This window comes from Bos taurus, chromosome 14 (genome assembly GCF_002263795.3).
Source record: "Bos taurus isolate L1 Dominette 01449 registration number 42190680 breed Hereford chromosome 14, ARS-UCD2.0, whole genome shotgun sequence".
NCBI classification, from domain to species: domain Eukaryota; kingdom Metazoa; phylum Chordata; class Mammalia; order Artiodactyla; family Bovidae; genus Bos; species Bos taurus.
In genome coordinates, this window is record NC_037341.1 from 75,685,417 (window position 1) to 75,706,003 (window position 20,587).

At 38.9% G+C, this 20,587-nt stretch overlaps 1 protein-coding gene across 3 annotated transcripts in view; it reads right to left on the bottom strand.

Annotated features, from left to right (window-relative positions):
• CNBD1 (cyclic nucleotide binding domain containing 1) overlaps nt 1-20,587 on the bottom strand; it is a 506,340-nt gene that overhangs the window by 409,990 nt on the left and 75,763 nt on the right. For all 3 annotated transcript variants that reach the window (XR_009490548.1, XM_025001902.2, XM_059874508.1), the window contains one exon: nt 11,574-11,732. Coding sequence is in view for 2 of the 3 variants with exons in the window: in XM_025001902.2 (XP_024857670.2) it covers nt 11,574-11,732 (159 nt within the window). In the remaining variant the exon portion in view is untranslated. The remainder of the gene's footprint in view (nt 1-11,573; nt 11,733-20,587) is intronic.

Here is a 20,587-nt window from a genome sequence, read left to right on the forward strand (position 1 = left end):
TGGTAGGCTGCAGTCCATGGGGTCGCTAGGAGTCGGACAAGACTGAGCGACTTCACTTTCACTTTTCACTTTCATGCATTGGAGAAGGAAATGGCAACCCGCTCCAGTGCTCTTGCCTGGAGAATCCCAGGGACGGGGGAGCCTGGTGGGCTTCCGTCTATGGGGTCGCACAGAGTTGGACACGACTGAAATGACTTAGCAGTAGCAGTTAGGCTCTTAGAACATACGACTATGTACTATATGTACTATACACTCTATAATACATATGACTGTGGTCATTTTCAAAAGTGTTAAAATATATTTTATCTCTATAATAAACTCTACCACATTAATTTTAATACAATATAGCATATTAACTGTGGATTTGCCTGAGTCAGTGAACTTTTTTATATAGTCTTTGTCTTTTAGAGAAGTTTTACATTCAGAGCAAAACTAACAAGAGGTCATAGTGATTTTTCATGTACTCCCCGCATCTACACACGCACAGCCTCCCCCATTATCAATATCCTCCACCAGAGAAGGACATTTATTAAAGTTAATAAATCTACATTGACACATCATAATTATCCAACTCCATGATTTGCATTGGAGTTCACTCTTGGTATACAGATTCTGTGCTTGACCAAAGGAATAATGACATGTATTCATCATTACGATATCGTACAGAGTGCTTTTACTGCCCTAAAAATTGTCTGTGCTCCACCGATTCATCCTTCCCGCTGCCCAAGTCCTGGCAATGAATGAATGTTTTACTGCCTCCATAGTTTTGCATTTTCTAGAATGCCATATAGAGTTGAAATCACATCATATGTTGTCTTTTCATATTGGCTTCTTTTACTTACTAATATGCAATCAAGTTCTCTCCACATCTTTCATGGTGTGATGGCTAATTTCTTTTTAACTTCGGGTTGTATTCCAATGTCTGCATTACTACGGTTTACTTATCCACTCACCTATTGAAGGACACCTTGGTTGCTTTCAAGCTTTGGCAGTTATGAATAAAGTTGTTATAAACACCCATGTGCAGATTTTTGTGGGGACAGAAGTTTTTAACTTCTTTGGGTAAATGTTAGTGAGAACAATCATTTGCCAACTTCCCCGGTGGCTCAGACAGTAAAGAATTCACTGGCAATGCAGGAGACCCGGATTCAATCCCTGGGTCCGGGAAGATTCCCTGGAGAAGGGAATCCTTACGCACTCTGGTATTCTTGCCTGGAGCATTCCATGGATAGCAGATCCCTGGTGGGCTACAGTCCATGGGCTCCTAAAGAGTCAGACACAACTAAGCAACTAACACACGTGGACAAAGAGGATGTTGAGTTCTATAAAAAACCACCAAATTTTCTTCCAAAACGGCTTTGCCATTTTGCATTCCCACCAGAAATGAATGAGAGTTCCTGTTTTCCACATCCTCGCCAACATTTGATGTTGTCAGTGTCCTGCACGTCAGACATTCTGACGGGTGTGTAGTGGTATCACCTGCTTGTTTTATCTTGCATTTCCCTGATAACATGTGAGGCAACATATCTTTTCAGACACTTATTTGTTATCTGTATATTTACTTTGGTGAAGTGTCTGTTAAAGTCTTTTGTCTATTTTTTAAAATCAACTTGTTTTCTTATTGTTTAGTTTTATAATTTCTCTGTATATTTTGGATACCAGTTCTTTATCAGATGTATTTTTTGCAAGCATTTTCTCCCAGTCTTTTGATGTATCTTAATTCATTCTCATTTTCTTGACTTTGTCTTTCTCAAAACAGAAATTTCTAATTTTAATAAACTCTTCCTTATTAATTATTTCTTTCATGGATCATGTCTTTGGTTTTGTATCTAAACTGGCAAAACTTTTATACTTTCTCAAAATGTGTTTAAAATATGAACATAAATCCACATTGAGATACAAGTTGGGCAATGAGCTAGACATTTGCTAAAGTCAAGAAATGCATAATGTGAATATGGCATAAAACAGTCTCCAACATCCACCTCAGTTACTGAATGTCAGCAAAAGGGCACAAACTTGGGCTGGATCGCTCCCTCACTCAGAGCTGGTATCTGTGAGCCAGCAGCTGGCAACAGCCCACAACCAGGGGAATAGTCACCTTAAGGATCGGGGTCACTATACCATAACTAAAGCCATTCTTAGAACATTGTTTAACTTGCCTTATTCTTTAAAGTAATAAATTTTCAACTGTTATAAAAATTCTAGTCTCAAGTATGGAAATCAAAAAAGGAAGTCAGAAGAGAAAAATAAAGGCAAATACTTGAAAGTTGGTGATAAATTTGACTTTTAGAACTTATAAGTATCAAAATCAATGAAAATAGAAAAAATTGAGTTATATGTGTTTGTGGAAGTACTATTATTTAATATAAGTAAAGTAATTTAATCAAAAAGATTTTTCTGTCAAGGACCTTTAATTGTTACATTTTTCAACAACATTGGAAGAATCTAGCATGTCTCACTTTGCTTTTGTATCACCTTTTAACTCTGTAAAAAAATAGCAGTTAACCTGATAAGTGATGGTGAGTCAGCTGAGCAGCCTCTGGCACAGGCAGTAGCCTTAGAAATACAGCCCTATGGGACCTCCTATAGGAGATGGTTACTTCTAAATAAAAATCTATTTCTATACTGAAGATCTGATTTATCCAAAGTCCTTGTGTATTAAGAAATATTTTTGGGAGAATAATCATTTGGAATTGGATATTTAGTGTTCTTTATAATAGTTTTCATTCTGACAATTCTCTTCTTTTAAACTAAGGAAAAATATATCATCCATATAACATTTAACCCATATAACCCATATAACCCAAGAAAACAAATGCTGTTGTTATTTAGTGATTAATGATAAGGACAATGTTGACTACAGAAGGAAAAATGTGACTTGATTTTTAACTTTATTCTGAATTAATAACTCAGTGACAGATTCAAAATTTGAACTGATTTCAAAGATGTAATCTTAACCTTTCCATAACTGAAAAAAGAAGACAATGAAAAGTTACATTGTTCATGTGATGTTATTTGGAATGTTCAGTGTATATACTCATATTCCAAATATTCCTAGGTTGTTGTATAGATTGCACTTTTTTCTACAAAAGAATATGTATTTGCTACATAGAGAGCTATACTTAGAATATATGTTCCTAAAACAAAAAGCATACCATTTACAAATATGAAATTAGGATGCGTTACTAGGATTTGTGTATATAGTATATACACATACTAGGATATGTGTATATAAAAAACGGATGCTTACTTATTAAGAATACTACATTCAAAATGTTTTATAAATCTAATTGCAAGTAAAAAACACTAGTCAATTTAACTTTGAATCAGTGGCACAATTTTTTCAAACCCAACGCTTAGATTATTTCCTGTCTCATTTATGCTTTTAGAAGATAGCAATAAAAACTGATTCTTATTGCTATTAATATTATTGATGTTTCCTCAAGAGGAAGTTCATCTACCCACATTGACACTTAAAGAAATGAAGGTCAATAAGGATATTGGCTTTCTGTAAATAAGATTAATGGCTTGAGGTAAATTTTAGTAAAAGATGGTTTATTTCTTCTCTAAATTTTCTACTAAACCACTAAAGGGACTGTAAATGACAAAAATAGGCTCAAATGACAAGAAAATAGGGAGAATGAAGTAGTATAATCTCAAGATGTAAAACCAGACATTAAAAGGCAATTCATAAGCAGTATAGATTACTTTAGGGCTTCCCTAGTGGCTCAGTGGTAAAGAATCCACATGCCAAAGCAGGAGACATGAATTCGATCCCTGGGTCAGGAAGATTCCTGGGAGAAGGAAATGACAACCTACTCCGGTATTCTTGCCCGGAAAACCCCATGGGCAGAGGAGCCTGGCAGGCTACAGTCAATGGGGTTGCAAAGAACTGGACATGAATTAGTGACTAAATAACAATAAACAACAATGGACTACATCAATAAAGAATTCATGTCAGTTCAGTTGAGTCGCTCAGTCGTGTCCGACTCTTTGCGACCCCATGAATCGCAGCACGCCAGGCCTCCCTGTTCATCACCAACTCCTAGAGTTCACTGAGACTCGCATCCATCGAGTCAGTGATGCCATCCAGCCATCTCATCCTCTGTCGTCCCCTTCTCCTCTTGCCCCCAATCCCTCCCAGCATCAGAGTTTTTTCCAATCAGTCAACTCTTCACATGAGGTGGCCAAAGTACTGGAGTTTCAGCTTTAGCATCATTCCTTCCAAAGAAATCCCAGGGCTGATCTCCTTCAGAATGGACTGGTTGGATCTCCTTGAAATCCAAGGGACTCTCAAGAGTCTTCTCCAACACCACAGTTCAAAACCATCAATTCTTCGGCGCTCAGCCTTCTTCACAGTCCAACTCTCACATCTATACATGACCACAGGAAAAACCATAGCCTTGACTAGACAAACCTTTGTTGGCAAAGTAATGTCTCTGCTTTTGAATATGCTATCTAGGTTGGTCATAACTTTCCTTCCAAGGAGTAAGCGTCTTTTAATTTCATGGCTGTAATCACCATCTGCAGTGATTTTGGAGTGTAGAAAAATAAAGTCTGATGCTGTTTCCACTGTTTCCCCATCTATTTCCCATGAAGTGGTGGGACCAGATGCCATGATCTTCGTTTCACTCTCCACGTTCACTTTCATCAAGAGGCTTTTGAGTTCCTCTTCACTTTCTGCCATAAGGGTGGTGTCATCTGCATATCTGAGGTGATTGATATTTCTCCCAGCAATCTTGATTCCAGCTTGTGCTTCTTCCAGTCCAGCGTTTCTCATGATGTACTCTGCATATAAGTTAAATAAACAGGGTGACAATATACAGCCTTGACGTACTCCTTTTCCTATTTGGAACCAGTCTGTTCCATGACCAATTCTAACTGTTGCTTCCTGACCTGCATACAAATTTCTCAAGAGGCAGATCAGGTGGTCTGGTATTCCCATCTCTTGAAGAATTTTCCACAGTTTATTGTGATCCACACAGTCAAAGGCTTTGGCATAGTCAATAAAGCAGAAATACATGTTTTTCTGGAACTCTCTTTCTTCTTCGATGATCCAGCAGATGTTGGCAATTTGATCTCTGCTTCCTCTGCCTTTTCTAAAACCAGCTTGAACATCAGGAAGTTCACGGTTCACATATTGCTGAAGCTTGGCTTGGAGAATTTTGAGCATTACTTTACTAGCGTGTGAGATGAGTGCAATTGTACGGTAGTTTGAGCATTACTTAACAGAAATGAAGGCAAATGTCCAGACTTGAACATGAATGTTCATAGCAGCTTTGTATAACAGACAAAAACTAAAAACAAACCAAATGTCTATAAACAGATGAATAGATAAAAACAGTTGCATATTATTGAGTGGATAATATAATACCACTCAGGAATAATAATACCAGTAATACCACTGAGTAATAATACCACTTAGGAAAAAAAAAAAAGAAATGAGCTACTGGTATGCAAAACAACATGAATGACTCTCCAGAATACCTGTGTTCAGTGAGAGATCCAGGCTAAAATACGGAATATGCTGTATGATTCCATGTCTACAAATTTTGAAAAGAAACTGTAGTGGCCAAAAGCTAACGAGCGGCTGCTTAGGGAAGGGGGTGGGTGTGAGGTTGAGTAAAGGGAGGATTACAAAGGTGCACGAGGGAACTCTTATGAATGACGAATATGTTCTTTATCTTAATTGTGGTGATGGTTCCATAGATATATACATGTTAAGACATATCAAATTTATACAGTGATGATGGTTTCATAGATGTATACATGTGTCAAGATGCATCGAATTGAATGTGTTAAAATATACATTTTATTGTAACTAACTTATACCTCAATAAAAATGTTTAATATATATTAATTAGCTGTACTATATAATAATAGTATGTGTATTGGAGAAGGCAATGACACCCCACTCCAGTACTCTTGCCTGGAAAATCCCATGAACGCAGGAGCCTGGTAGGCTGCAGTCCATGGGGTCGCTAAGAGTCGGGCATGACTGAGAGACTTCACTTTCACTTTTCACTTTCATGCATTGTAGAAGGAAATGGCAACCCACTCCAGTGTTCTTCCCTGGAGAATCCCAGGGACAGAGGAGCCTAGTGGGCTGCCATCTATGGGGTCGCACAGAGTTGGACACAACTGAAGCAACTTAGCAGCAGTATATGTATTATTAAACAATAATATAAATAATATGCATAATGTCTTTCTTTCTTTGAGCTTCCCATGTAGCGCAGTGGTAAAGAATCCTCATGACAATGCAGGAAACGTGGGTTTGATCCCTGGGTTGGAAAGATCCCCTGGATAAGGAAATAGCTACCCACTCCAGTATTCTGTCCTGGAGCGTTCCATGGACAGAGGAGCCTGGCGGGCTACACTCAGCGGGATGACAAAGTCAGACACAACTGAGCAACTTTAACTCACTCCCGCTCCAAGAATGCAGGTAAGCTCCACATCCTTTCCCACACACCTTGTCCTGTGCATCTCTTCCTTCTGACTGTTCCTGAGTTATACTTTTTTATAATAAACTAGTGATCGAGTAAGCAAAATGTTTCTCTGAGTCCTTTGATCTGCTCTAGCAAATTAATTGAACCTGAGGAAGGGGCCATGGGGGCCTGTGATTTACAGTCAGTCGGTCAGAAGTACAGACAACAATCCAGACTCGTGAGTGGCATCTGAAGTCCACGGAAGGGTTGTGGCAACCTCTAATCTGTGGTGGGTCAGTCAGAATCACAAGCTTTCAACTGTGGTCTGAAAGGGGAGAATGAGTTGGAGAAAAGACTAGTTTTGCAGATCTGAACCCCAAACTATGAAACCTGGTGCTGTCTCTGAGTAGGTAGAAACACAACTGAGTTGAATTGCGTATTGGTTCAGGGAACCCCTCTCCCCCTGCTCCACACACTGAGCACTGTATCTCAGAAGACACTCTGAGAGCTTTGTCCACTTTGGCCACGTGAGCACATGGCCAGGAGACGGCCACCAGTGATTCAGGAAGGGGCCCCGCCCCATCCAAGGAATCTGCAGGTGCCTTGATCTCAGACCTCCCAGCCTCCAGAACTGACTGTGACAAATACATTTCTGTTATTTAAGCCATTCAGTCTGTTTTTTTTTTTTTTTTTTTGGTTATAGCAACACAAAGGGACTAAGACATAGCTACACAGTGAAAAAAAAAATGACAAGAAATAAGTAATGAGAGCATTTATTTATTTCCAAACAGTAGGAGAATGACACAAAGATATTATTTTCTTAAACATTAATTAATTTGTGACCAACTAGTAGCTTCTGAAGGAGAAGGCAATTGCACCCCACTCCAGTACTCTTGCCTGGAAAATCCCATGGATGAAGTCTGGTGGGCTGTAGTCCATGGGGTCGCTAAGAGTCGGACACGACTGAGCGACTTCACTTTCACTTTTCACTTTCATGCATTGGAGAAGGAAATGGCAACCCACTCCAGTGTTCTTGCCTGGAGAATCCCAGGGATGGGGGAGCCTGGTGGGCTGCCGTCTATGGGGTCGCACAGAGTCGGACACGACTGAAGTGACTTAGCAGCAGCAGCAGTAGTTTCTGAAACTCTAGTATAAAAATATCACTCGCACCTTTGTAAATTAATATAAATATATAATAAATAATAATAGGAGTCAGACACGACTGAGACTTCACTTTCACTTTTCACTTTCATGTATTGGAGGAGGAAATGGCAACCCACTCCAGTGTTCTTGTCTGAAGAATCCCAGGGATGGCGGGGCCTGGTGGGCTGCTGTCTATGGGGTCACACAGAGTCGGACATGAATGAAGCGATTTAGCAGCAGCAGCAGCAGCAATTACTTATCCACAAAGGCTTCCCTGGTACTTCAGCTGGTAGAGAATTCCCCTGCAATGCAGGAGACCCCAGTTTAATACCTGGGTCAGGAAGATCCCCTGGAGAAGGGATAGGCTATCCACTCCATATTCTTGGGCTTCCTTGGTGGCTCAGATAGTAAAGAATCCTCCTGCAATGCAGGAGACATGGGTTCAATCCCTGGGTTGGGGAGATCCCCTGGAAGAGAGCCACCCACTCCAGTATTTTTGCCTAGAGAATCCCCATGGACAGAGGAGCCTGGTGGGCTACAGTCCATGGGATCACAAAGAGTTGGACATAAGTGAGAGAGTAAACACAGCACGGTAGATTTATTCACAAACTAAGAGAAATCTGCATATTCCTTCTTAAATTAAAAAAATATATATGACCATTGTTATTCTGCAATACTAGGAACCTCTTTGTACTTCAGCTATAGGAAGTACATAGCAAAGTCTTCTTTAAAAAATTCTTATCATAACATGGAAGATTCCTTTGGAAAGGGAAGATTGACTTGTACAAAGACCTATGATGGACTAATAATATTCATGGGGCTTTACATTTATTAACTTAATTTAGGTTTTTCGACAACAATGATCCTATGACACTAACAGTTGTACCCATTTTATAGATTAGTGAATTATGTATCAAGAGATAGAAAGTAGCCCGAGATCATACAACTCATTAGTTGCCTTGGCAATCCCATGGACAGGAGACTGACAGGCTACAGTCCACAAGGGCACAAAGTAATTGGACACTCCAGTTCAGTTCAGTCGCTCAGTCATGTCCGACTCTTTGCCACCCCATGAATCGTAGCACGCCAGGCTCCCTGTCCATCACCAACTCCCGGAGTTTACCTAAACTTATGTCCATCGAGTCCATGATGCCATCCAGCCATCTCATCCTCTGTTGTGCCCTTCTCCTCCTGCCCCCAGTCCCTCCCAGCATCAGGGTCTTTTCCAACGAGTCAATTCTTCACAATAAAGACCTTTTTTTTTTTTTTATGTAAAGAAGAGGGCCTCTCCAATTCCACTTAGTTTTTATCCCAACTTTTCATTTTTAACAGAATTAATAACCCACAAAGTATATTTCTCTCATCAGCATGTAACCCTAAAATATAGTTTGAGATTACATTTCCTCCTGTTATACCCCATTTCACTAGCAAACAGTACTGTAAGAACCATATTGCATTTGGACTGTAAACAGCCTAAATCTAAAAGACACAAATCCTCATGTCCTTTCAGGGACCAGTTCCTCTGAGTCATTCCTGAGAAGGGGCTTTACATCACTGCTCCACTGAAACATAATGATCTTCAGATGCCTCCTTCCCTCAAAGGAAACATCTTTAATTGGAGAAAGTAGGAGAAAAATCATTTGGGCCAAGTTTTCTCAGAGGATCTTAAACTGCTTTTCACAGCTCATTTATCAGTTTGTCTCTTCTCCTACCCTTTCTACAACGCCCCCAGTTATATATACACATCACTTGTTTTCCAGAAATTAATCATTTATAAAGAAATCAATTATGTTTACCAAAGAAATCCATAATTCTGTTTTTAAAGCCGGTGGTGTTATAGGCAATGTCATCAAATACAAACATGTGAGAGCATGAGATGAATTGCCCAGCATTATCTTTGTTGGGGGTCAGGTTGAGCTAATAACCTAATGTGCTTCCAGGAATATCAATTGAAAACTATTCAGCTCACAACTTTTCTAAAAGCTAAGTCAAGTTCTATTGATACATGTCAAACTGAACTCCCTAAAAACAGAATTCAGACCACAGTTATCTCACACCTAGACCAATTCCATATAGCCTTCTGACAGGTCATCCCAAATCTCCTCCTGGTACCCACAGTAGACTCTCCATACATGACACATTACCATGTAAACAAAAACAATGTCACTCCCATTTGCCTGTCATACCAAGATTGAAAACCTGCCATAGCCTGCAAGATCCAGAGCAATGATCTGGTTCAGCTAACCCTGAAGACGCGCTGCTACCCATTCTTCCCCTTACCGATGCACTTAAGCAACACTGGCCTGCTTGCTGATTTTTTTTTTTTTTCCCCAGTTTACAAAACATGTGTCATGCCTAGCTCTGGCACTTATGTTTCCTCTCCCTGAAATGGACTTCTCCAAGATATCTGATTCACTAGCTCTCTCATTTCATTAAATTATATGATTTCTCTAATCATTCCCATCATCCCCTATACACATATTCAGCATTAGTTTTTATTTCTAATACCTACCACTAACATAATATATACATATACATACATATATATAGTGTGTGTGTGTGTGTGTGTGTGTTATCCCTCTTACATTAGAATATAAGCTCCCCATGAGGGCAAAAATATTGTATTCACCACTGCCATCCCAAAATCAAGGATATTTTCAGAAACTGTAGGGATTCAAAAGTATATACTGAATTCATTAATAAGTGAAAAATAACGTCAGTCAAAATTATTTATAAAAATTTCATCACGTTTTAATTCATTGCTTTTAATATTGTTTATTCATGATCCATTTGCCCCTCTTTCTGAGACATTGATATTTTCTCTTTTGAAATGCTCTTACCAATTGAATGTAAATTCAGTACAATTGTAAATTAAAGGGTGTGATCCCCATTAGCCTTTATCCAAGATATGAATATGGAAGCAAACGCAACAATCAACAATCTGACTCCCTCTCTCTGAAACTAGAGTGTGAGCCTAAGAACCTCCAATCAAAAATAGTTGTAGCTGACTGAGTCCAGTGTTATACACCAAGAAGAATCAAATACTTCTTTCTCTATTTTGGGAGCTATCCAATATTTCTCCACAAGTTTCCCCTTTCCCCACTCCTTATGTTTGTTTGTTTTAATTAACCAGCCAGTTTCTGTTGCTTACAACCCAAGATCTAGCTAACACGTGTAAGGTTGTATTTAACCTGATATGCCTCAAAATACAAAACTTAACAGAAAGTTTTGTAATTCTCTTTCTCTCACCTCTCCCTCCCGTTGTCTGTTCTTTGTACACATTTCACAATTACAATGTCCTCAACCTGTTCAAAGCCTTCCTTTCTGGTGACATCCCCATATATGACCTTTCCAACGATTTTAATGTTTCAACCTCTTTTTTCCTTCCTCCCATCTAACACTATTTACTCAGAGCTGCTGAATTTAAGTATAAGTTAAGACATAATAATATGATTAAGCCAAAATGCTCTGTTATCAATAACCAGTATTCTTAATCTTGTCAGGCATATTTACATTTCTTTAAAAAGAGGCTATTCTTACTCAAAATCAATTTGTTAAAATTTCAAGTATGATGACAAAGTGAAAAATTTTAGAGTATAAGGTAGTTATTTTTTAAAATATATTAAATGGCATTACTCAAATAGGCCGTGGATCTGCTCGTGGTTCAGCTAGAGATAAATGGAGGGCTATAGATACCACAAAATATCCATCAATTAAACAGGTTTCAGTTGCATTATTTTTGTTTGAATTACATAAAGCATTTAGACCCATTGCAGTGTGACTAATGGAGTCATGATAAGATCTATGATGTTAGTAAATATGACTAATACACCCCAAGGGGACCCTCAATCACTTCTCCCTGGGTTTTGAGGGGAAGAGGCAAGAGTAGTGATTTGTTCCTATCCAATAGACTATCCATGTTGAATAGGAATAAACAGTGATTTTAAAAAAAGCTATTCAAAAGAATTATCCAACTACAAGAAGTAACATATTTCAAACACTTACAGTTTCTTTAAAATAGCCATGAAGTGCGCTACCTTCTCTTCATACTGTTTTGGTCCGTATAAGGTGCGCCCACCTCGCGCTTTCTTAACATGGATAGCTATATTGTGAGAATCATCAGGTTGCAGAGGTTTACTTTCTGCTGTGTCTTCAGCAGGTATTCTAAACAAGGAAGCATAATATTTTATGTTGTATAAAAAATTACTGATGTGAACTCTTTATTGTCAAGAGTAGAAATGCACTGTTCTGAGATAATTTAGCATTTTAATAATATATTCCTTCTCGGTGTCTGTTTTTCTCTGGTTATTAGTAACACAATTAAACACATCGCTCAAAGTCTCAAAATTATCACTCAAAATTACCATACATAAAATATTTTCTAGGTACAGAATTTGATTATAGATGTTATGACTGTCCCAAGTGATTAAAAGATTTTCCATAATAAATTAGGTACATATACTTAGGAAAATATTTTAAGACAATGGTTACCACACTTCCTTTATTTTATCATGGTTGTTTTCCAGCAAGGTTTTTTTTTTCACCAATGATAAAAGTACGTTTTTAAAAAACTTCTGTTTCCAACTGGTAAATTATGAACATCTTGGAAGCAGCCACCATAAGGTATTCTTGTGCTACCATACGATATACATTTAAGTCCCCAAGAGATGTGTGAATGAATGACCTGTTCCCATTTATACTTCCAGCTCCAAGCTTCCCGATTAAGAGGTAACTAAAAAACCTAAGGAAAACCAATCTAACAAATATTGTCATCCTTAAGAAAAAAAATAGAGCTGGAGATGATAAAAATCCAAATGATCACAGATTAGTCACCTTTACTTATAAACATGAAATTTTTTTAAAGTTAAATATAAAATAAGCATTATGTAGAATAACAATAACAATGATCAAATTAACATCTAACTTATATTTAAGTCTTTTTAAAGGTACTGGCTACTCTATTAAACATGATATACATATTTATCATTAACATTAACTAAGTTAAATAAATATTATCCCCCATTTATGGGACAAGGAAATTTCAGCTTAAAGAGTTTGCATAATTTGTCTAATCACTCATATCCACTTTCCAGTACAGCTGGAAAGAGCTTTCTGCAATCCAAAGTTCACAGAACATTAATGCTTAATAGCAAAACTTACTTGTCTGACAGATACAGAAAGATACTGCACCATAATTTACAAAGATAAAACTGAGAGTCAAAATTTATTTCCCCTTCTACCATTTTCAGAGAACCTCAGTCATTCTATCCACAGAAACCTAGAACTCTATTTAATACTCTATCCCTAGTTACATCTATAAACAGTAAGTACAGTAAAGCTCAGCAATGTTTAAGATTCATGTATAAAACAATCGACTGCTTTCCTTTCCCCAGCTCTGATTTTCAAATGCCAATGGAATAAAATTCTTATGTTCTAAAGAAGAGTGTTCTGTGGACGGAACTCTGGGGGGGGTGGAAATTTAGAAAGTGAGTCCCCATTGATCCAATGTTCTTCTGGCACAAGTTCATCATATTTGCCAAAAGCAAGAATTTCCCGGAATTCCTGCCTTTACATTGAAAATCTCAAGCCAGCCAAAGAAAGTGAAGCCGCTCAGTCCTGTCCATTTCTTTGTGACCCCATGGACTACAGCCTGCCAGGCTCTTCCATCCATGGGATTTTTCAGGCGAGAATACTGGAAGGTGTTGCCATTTCCTTCTCCAGGGGATCTTCCCAACCCAGGGATTGAACCTGGGTCTCCTGCATTGTAGGCAGACTCCTTAATGCCTACGCCACCAGGGAAGTGGCAGCCAAAGGATTCAGAGTAGTCCTCAATGATATTTAAGCCATGTGAAGCCAACCTGGAAGTCATACCTGCTGCCAGCTTGCAGGCATGTTTGCACTCAGCCATGTCTGACTCTGCAATCTCATGGACTGTAGCTCCCCAGGCTCCTCTGTCTATGGGATTTTCCAGGAAAGGATACTGGAGTGGGTTGCCATTTCCTTCTCCAGGGGATCATCTTGACCCAGGGATTGTACCAGAGTCTCTTGTGTCTCCTTAACTTGCAGACAAGTTCATTACCAGCTGAGCCATGACAGAAGCCCAGAAGCCAACCAGCTGATAGCAAAGCACCAAAAGTGACAGAAACAAACAGAGGGTCATATATGGTGATTGACTGAATGATGAAGTTATGTCTGGTGCTCTTTGGGAAATGGGAGTGTCAACTACAAATTAGCACTTGCCAAGAACATTTGCCAGCAGCTGAACGACAACGAGGCCATTTGCCATCTGCCTCTGTGGTGATTAAACCCTGTGCTGGAACAGATGCCAACATTTAACACCCTCTGAGGGGAATTAAGTGTGGACAGTGAGGATCTCTGCAATCCAGGGAAACTGGTGGGACAGGTCTTCAGATAGTTGGATATTTTCAGGAACTGATTTAATGACCCCTATCCTTGAGTCTCTTCATATCTAGAAAATCATTAAATCCCTTCATGGTGACATCAGCTCCTTGTGACTAGCAGAAAATCTTTTGTAACATATGCACGTGATTGCACTGAACTCCCCTTTCATGAAAATCTTATGTATCAACCTCCCCCTATAACCTTTTTGGAGTAGTCTCTCAGAGCTATTAGAGGTGCTGTCTCCCGGACTAAAGTCCTCATTTTGCCCCAAATAAAACTTAACTTGCAACTCTCACACTGTGCATCTTTTTAGTCAACAATAGAAAATAATCCTTATTATCATATTTATGTAGCAAAACTAGAAACAATTCAATATTATCAGTTCAGTCACTCAGTCATGTCTGACTCTTTGCGACCCCATGAACCACAGCACACCAGGCCTCCCAGTCCATCACCAACTCCCGGAGTTCACCCAGACTCACATCCATCGAGTCAGTGATGCCATCCAGCCATCTCATTCTCTGTCATCCCCTTCTCCTCTTGCCCCCAATCCCTCCCAGCATCAGAGTCTTTTCCAATGAATCAGCTCTTCGTATGAGGTGGCCAAAGTACTGGAGTTTCAGCTTTAGCATCATTCCTTCCAAAGAACACTCAGGACTGATCTCCTTTAGAATGGACTGGTTGGATCTCCTTGCAGTCCAAGGGACTCTCAAGAGTCTTCTCCAACACCAGAGTTCAAAAGCATCAATTCTTCGGTGCTCAGCTTTCTTCACAATTCAACTCTCACATCCATACATGACCACTGGAAAAACCATAGCCTTGACTAGGCGGACCTTTGTTGGCAAAGTAATGGCTCTGCTTTTGAATATGCTATCTAGGTTGGTCATAACTTTTCCTTCCAAGGAGTAAGTGTCTTTTAATTTCATGGCTGCAATCACCATCTGCAGTGATTTTGGAGCCCCCCAAAATAAAGTCTGATGCTGTTTCCACTGTTTCCCCATCTATTTCCCATGAAATGATGGGACCAGATGCCATGATCTTCGTTTTCTGAATGTTGAGCTTTAAGCCAACTTTTTCACTCCCCTCTTTCACTTTCATCAACAGGCTTTTGAGTTCCTCTTCACTTTCTGCCATAAGGGTGGTGTCATCTGCATATCTGAGGTTATTGATATTTCTCCCAACAATCTTGAGTCCAGCTTGTGCTACCTCCAGCCCAACATTTCTCATGATGTACTCTGTATAGAAGTTAAATAAGCAGAGTGACAATATACAGCCTTGACATACTCCTTTCCCAATTTGGAACCAATCTGTTGTTCCATGTCCAGTTCTAACTGTTGCTTCCTGACCTGCATATAGGTTTCTCAAGAGGCAGGTCAGGTAGTCTGGTATTCCCATCTCTTTCAGAATTTTCCACAGTTTATTGTGATCCACACAGTCAAAGGCTTTGGCATAGTCAATAAAGCAGAAATAGATGTTTTTCTGGAACTCTCTTTCTTCTTCGATGATCCAACGGATGTTGGCAATTTGATCTCTGGTTCCTCTGCCTTTTCTAAAACCAGCTTGAACATCTGAAAGTTCACAGTTCACATATTGCTGAAGCCTGGCTTGAAGAATTTTGAGCATTACTTTACTAGCGTGTGAGATGAATGCAATTGTGCAGTAGTTTGAGCATTCTTTGGCATTATATAGTCTAAAATGTTCAGTCATACAAAATTCAAAATCTGTTTATGAGTGATTAACTTGTGCAAATTGCCAAGGCAAAGTAACATACAGGAGTTGTAGACGTGAATCACATCTGTTCTGGGGAGCTGTGCTGGTAATCTCTCACTTCTCTATGTCTCTGTGTTTCACAAATACATGCATCTTTAAATTTTAGTGACGTTTTACACTGGGTAGATCTGTGATCCTTTTGAGTCTGATTTGATAACTGAGCCCTTTGTGGTAGACTGAAAGTGTTCGTGAAAGCCACTCAGTCTTGTCAAACTGTTTGTGACCCCATTGACTATACAGTCCATGGGATTCTCCAGGCCAGAATATTGGAGTGGGTAGCTTTTCCCTTCTTCAGGGGATTTTCCTGACCCAGGGATGGAACCCAGGTCTCCTGATTTTCAGACAGATTCTTTACCAGCTGAACTGCCAGGGAAGCCCAAGAATACTGGAATGGGTAGCCTGTCCCTTCTCCAGCAGATCTTCCTGACCCAGGAATCGAACCAGGATCTCCTGCATTGCAGGCAGATTCTTTACCAACTGAGCTATCAGGGAAGCCCTGTGTTAGTCTAAGGCCTCCAAATATTCTTTTTTCTTTCATATAAGTCCTACTTGTTACATGATAAGATTGTTCCAAGATATGTAATATGTTGTTACAAATTATGTATGTGATTATGTTCCTTGTATATAGGTAATAATAATTCTGATCTAAAGTGTTTAGGATTTTTTTAAATAAAATTTTGTTCTATTTATTGGTCATTTTGGTTGCATAGAAAAAATATTTTTCTCTTTTCCTCAGTAAACTCAGGTGTAGCGATTAGCACCACCACTAAGCAAAATAAAGCCAAATTAGATACATTATCTCACCAATCCTCCAATATCACCCTCGCATGTGCATTCTTGTCTCCATTTTAGATAAAGAGCCTAAGATTCAGAGTTTGAGGTAATGTTCTTAAGGCACCATAATCACCAAATTGCAGAACTGAAGTTCAAACCCAGATCTAACTAGTCTAGAGGCCATCACAGAACTTTATTTCCCATATATTCTTGCATTAGCCATCTTACAAACATTTTATCATTCCTCAAAATCCTTCTTTAACCTTCTCCATCACTTTTTTGTCAATCCATAGAAATTTTACTGCTGCTAAGTTGCTTCAGTCGTATCCGACTCTGTGCAACCCCATAGACGGCAGCCCACCAGGCTCCCCTGTCCCTGGGATTCTCCAGGCAAGAACACTGGAGTGGGTTGCCATTTCCTTCTCCAATGCATGAGAGTGAAAAGTGAGAGGGAAGTCGCTGAGTCCTGTCTGACTCTTAGGACCCCATGGACTGCAGCCCACCAGGTCCTCCATCCATGGGATTTTCCAGGCAAGAGTACTGGAGTGGGGTGCCATTGCCTTCTCCGAGATTTTAGTAAGTAGTAGTTAAAGCCAGAAAAATATATGGACTCTTTCTATATTTGCTGTAGGATTCTTCGGTCATTTTTTAAGGAAACTGAAATCATCCTGACTTATCATAATAAAAGTTAAGTCCAGTCACTTCAGGTACACTAAGTCTACCCTGTCTGTTGATGTTAGCTTCATTATCACTAATGCCGAAAGACGGAGATAGCAGAGGGTAAGTCTCCAGCACCAGCATGAAGGTGGTGAGTTGCAGACTTTGTTTTGTGCTGAGCGAGAGTGCTGACTTTGTCCCACACGTTGCCAATACATCCAAAGTTAAAATTGAGGAGAGTTGAAGGCAAGTTTCATTATAAACTCTTGACAGTCAACATTGGAATCCTGTCATCTCTTATAATATAAGAAAGAATATTTTAAGTTTAGACAGAGGTAAGCAATATTTCCCTGGTTTCTATTAAATTAATGTCCTTGACAGACTCAATGTCTTCTCTTTCACTTCCAAGGAGCAATAGAAAATCCACATTTAAAAATGAACATTGAACTTACATGTATTCTACAGAATAAGGCAGCAATACATTTTCCAGATTATATGACAAGCTATACAAACATACAAGAAAGTTATTTAGAGAAGATTATAACAGATTTATCTCCTAAGGGTTAATTGCAAATATTAATAAGCATCAAATTAAAAAGTTGGGATATCTAAGATAATTTTTAATCAAACAATATATTACTATATATTTAGAAAATGATAATCGAATATTGTGTGCTATCTTTACTTACAACCTAAATTCCCTCCAGTCACGATTCAATTTAGCAAACATTTCTTGACTATCTAGCCCAAGTAGAGTTCATTGTGTTCATTATCTCAGCTCCCAGGTATGAATCATTTCCATATTTCCAATTTAATCACCCTACTTTTTCCGCCCAAAGAACATTGCTGAATTGGTCACACACTTGGGTGATTACAAATCTACATCATCTAATTTTAACTGATCTTTGCTTTTGCTCAGCATTCTAAAATCAGCTATTTGTCAAGCTCTTATATATTCCCCTCAATGGCTTCAATTTAGTTTCTTTTCCATTCTCATTTCCACATTCTATGGACAGTCTTATTTCAGTACTTAATGCTCTCTACTTGACATCTGTATACGAATTAATGATTATTACTGACTCTTAAGAAATAATGATAAACACTATTCCAGTTATTCAGCTATAGAGTCACACAAACTGAACCTAATTTTAAATTTTTGAAGAATCAAATGCAGAGAAAATGTGGCTTGTGAATTTTCAGAATTTCCTTTTTTATTTTGTACTAATCTCCTCAAGTAAATCTTAAACCCATAGGGCTAATCTAAGTAATGAGTGGAACCCCTAATTTAGGGAAATGGAAGGATCAATTTGGAGACAGGGAGCAAAATTTCCTGCCACCAATATTATACAATAGGGAAGACAGTCCAAAATTTCAACCATATCTTTTTGAACCATAGGACTGACTCCCTTTAAATCAAAGGTGACTTTTCTTCTTAGTTACATATGGTCTTTGATGAACGGGATTTATGAGACATCACCACTCACATTACTTCTTCAACTGAACTCATAATTTCACATTGTTCACTATTTAATTCTTTTAAAAAAAAACTTTTTGTTTTATGTTGGAGTATAAGCAATTAACAAGGTTGCAATCATCTCAGGTGCCCAGCAGAGAGATCAGACTTACATTTACATATATCCATTCTCCCCAAAAACACCCCTTCCATTCAGGCTGCTTGTCACATACCATTGAGCAGAGTTACTGTGCTATATATAGGTCCTTGTTGGTTATTCATTTTAAATGTAGCAATGTGCATATGTTAATCTGAAGTTAACTATCCCTTCCTTCCACCCTTTTCCCCTAACCACCAGTATGTTGTCTAAGTCTGTGAGTACGTTTCTGTTTTGTAAATAATTTCACTTGCATCATTTTCTTTTAAATTTTGCATCTAAGGAATATCATATGCTATCTTTTTAAAATAAGTTCCCATGGAAATTCATGCAAGTAGAAAGCTCTTCCTAAATTTCCAGCAATTTCCCAGGAGATTATACTTACATCCTGATGTCTCCTTTGCCACTGCGCTTCTTCCTTAAATACTCTCCTTATTCCATGCCTTGCTTATCCAGAGGTGAAACCAACTTTTTCTGTATTTCCTCAACAGAACTAAACTAAACTAAACCAAGTATTCAAAGCATTTGTAAGTACAGCAGAGTTCATCAGATGCTGGGGTTATCTTAGATGTTTGTATCACACATGACTTTGGCCATCTGATGCAAAGAACTGACTCACTGGAAAAGACCCTGATGCTTTGAAGGCAAGAGGAGAAAGGGACGACAGAGGATGAGATGGTTGGTTGGCATCACCAACTTGATGGACATGAGTTTGAGTAACTCCGGGAGTTGGTGATGGACAGGGAGGCCTGGCATGCTGCAGTCCATGGGGTTGCCAAGAGTCGGACACAGCTGAGTGACTGAACTGATCCTGACCACATATGAACCAGGGTACTTGAAATCCACTAACCGATCTCTCTTTTCCTAAATGCCCTCACCTCTCTGCCCAGGATCAAGGGGTTTTCCTCACTTGGTGCTCATCTCCCCTCAGTTATTTCCTGGCTACTCTTGCTTCTTTTTTTTTATTTTTTATTTTTTTAAATTTTATTTTATTTTTAAACTTTACATAATTGTATTAGTTTTGCCAAATATCAAAATGAATCCATCACAGGTATACATGTGCTCCCCATCCTGAACCCTCCTCCCTCCTCCCTCCCCATACCATCTCTCTGGGTCGTCCCAGTGCACTAGCCCCAAGCATCCAGTATCGTGCATTGAACCTGGACTGGCATCTCGTTTCATACATGATATTTTACATGTTTCAATGCCATTCTCCCAAATCTTCCCACCCTCTCCCTCTCCCACAGAGTCCATAAGACTGTTCCATACATCAGCGTCACTTTTGCTGTCTCATACACAGGGTTACATCACAGCAGGATCCTCTATGACCCACCTCCCAGAATATCGGAAATAAAAGCAAAAATAAACAAATGGGACCTAATTAACCTTAAAAGCTTCTGCACATCAAAGGAAACTATCAGCAAGGTGAAAAGACAGCCTTCAGAATGGGAGAAAATAATAGCAAATGAAGCAACTGACAAACAACTAATCTCAAAAATATACAAGCAACTCTTGCTTCTTTTTCACCCCATTTTTGTCTGCCCTTCCCCACTCCAGACTTGCTCCACAACTCCAAATTAGAATACCTTTATGAGGCCGGGCAATTCAGTTCTTAGCACCCATTCTCAAATACTTCTAACCAAAATCATCAAGAAAGAAGCATAACCAAAGGTCCTCCCTTCCAGCAAAATCGATCACTCCTCAGTGGGAGTCATAAACATAAATGACATTTGTTTTTAGATTCAGACTTGAAACTGTCCTGTATCAGTCCACTTTAACACAGGGAAACCCTGCACACATAAACGA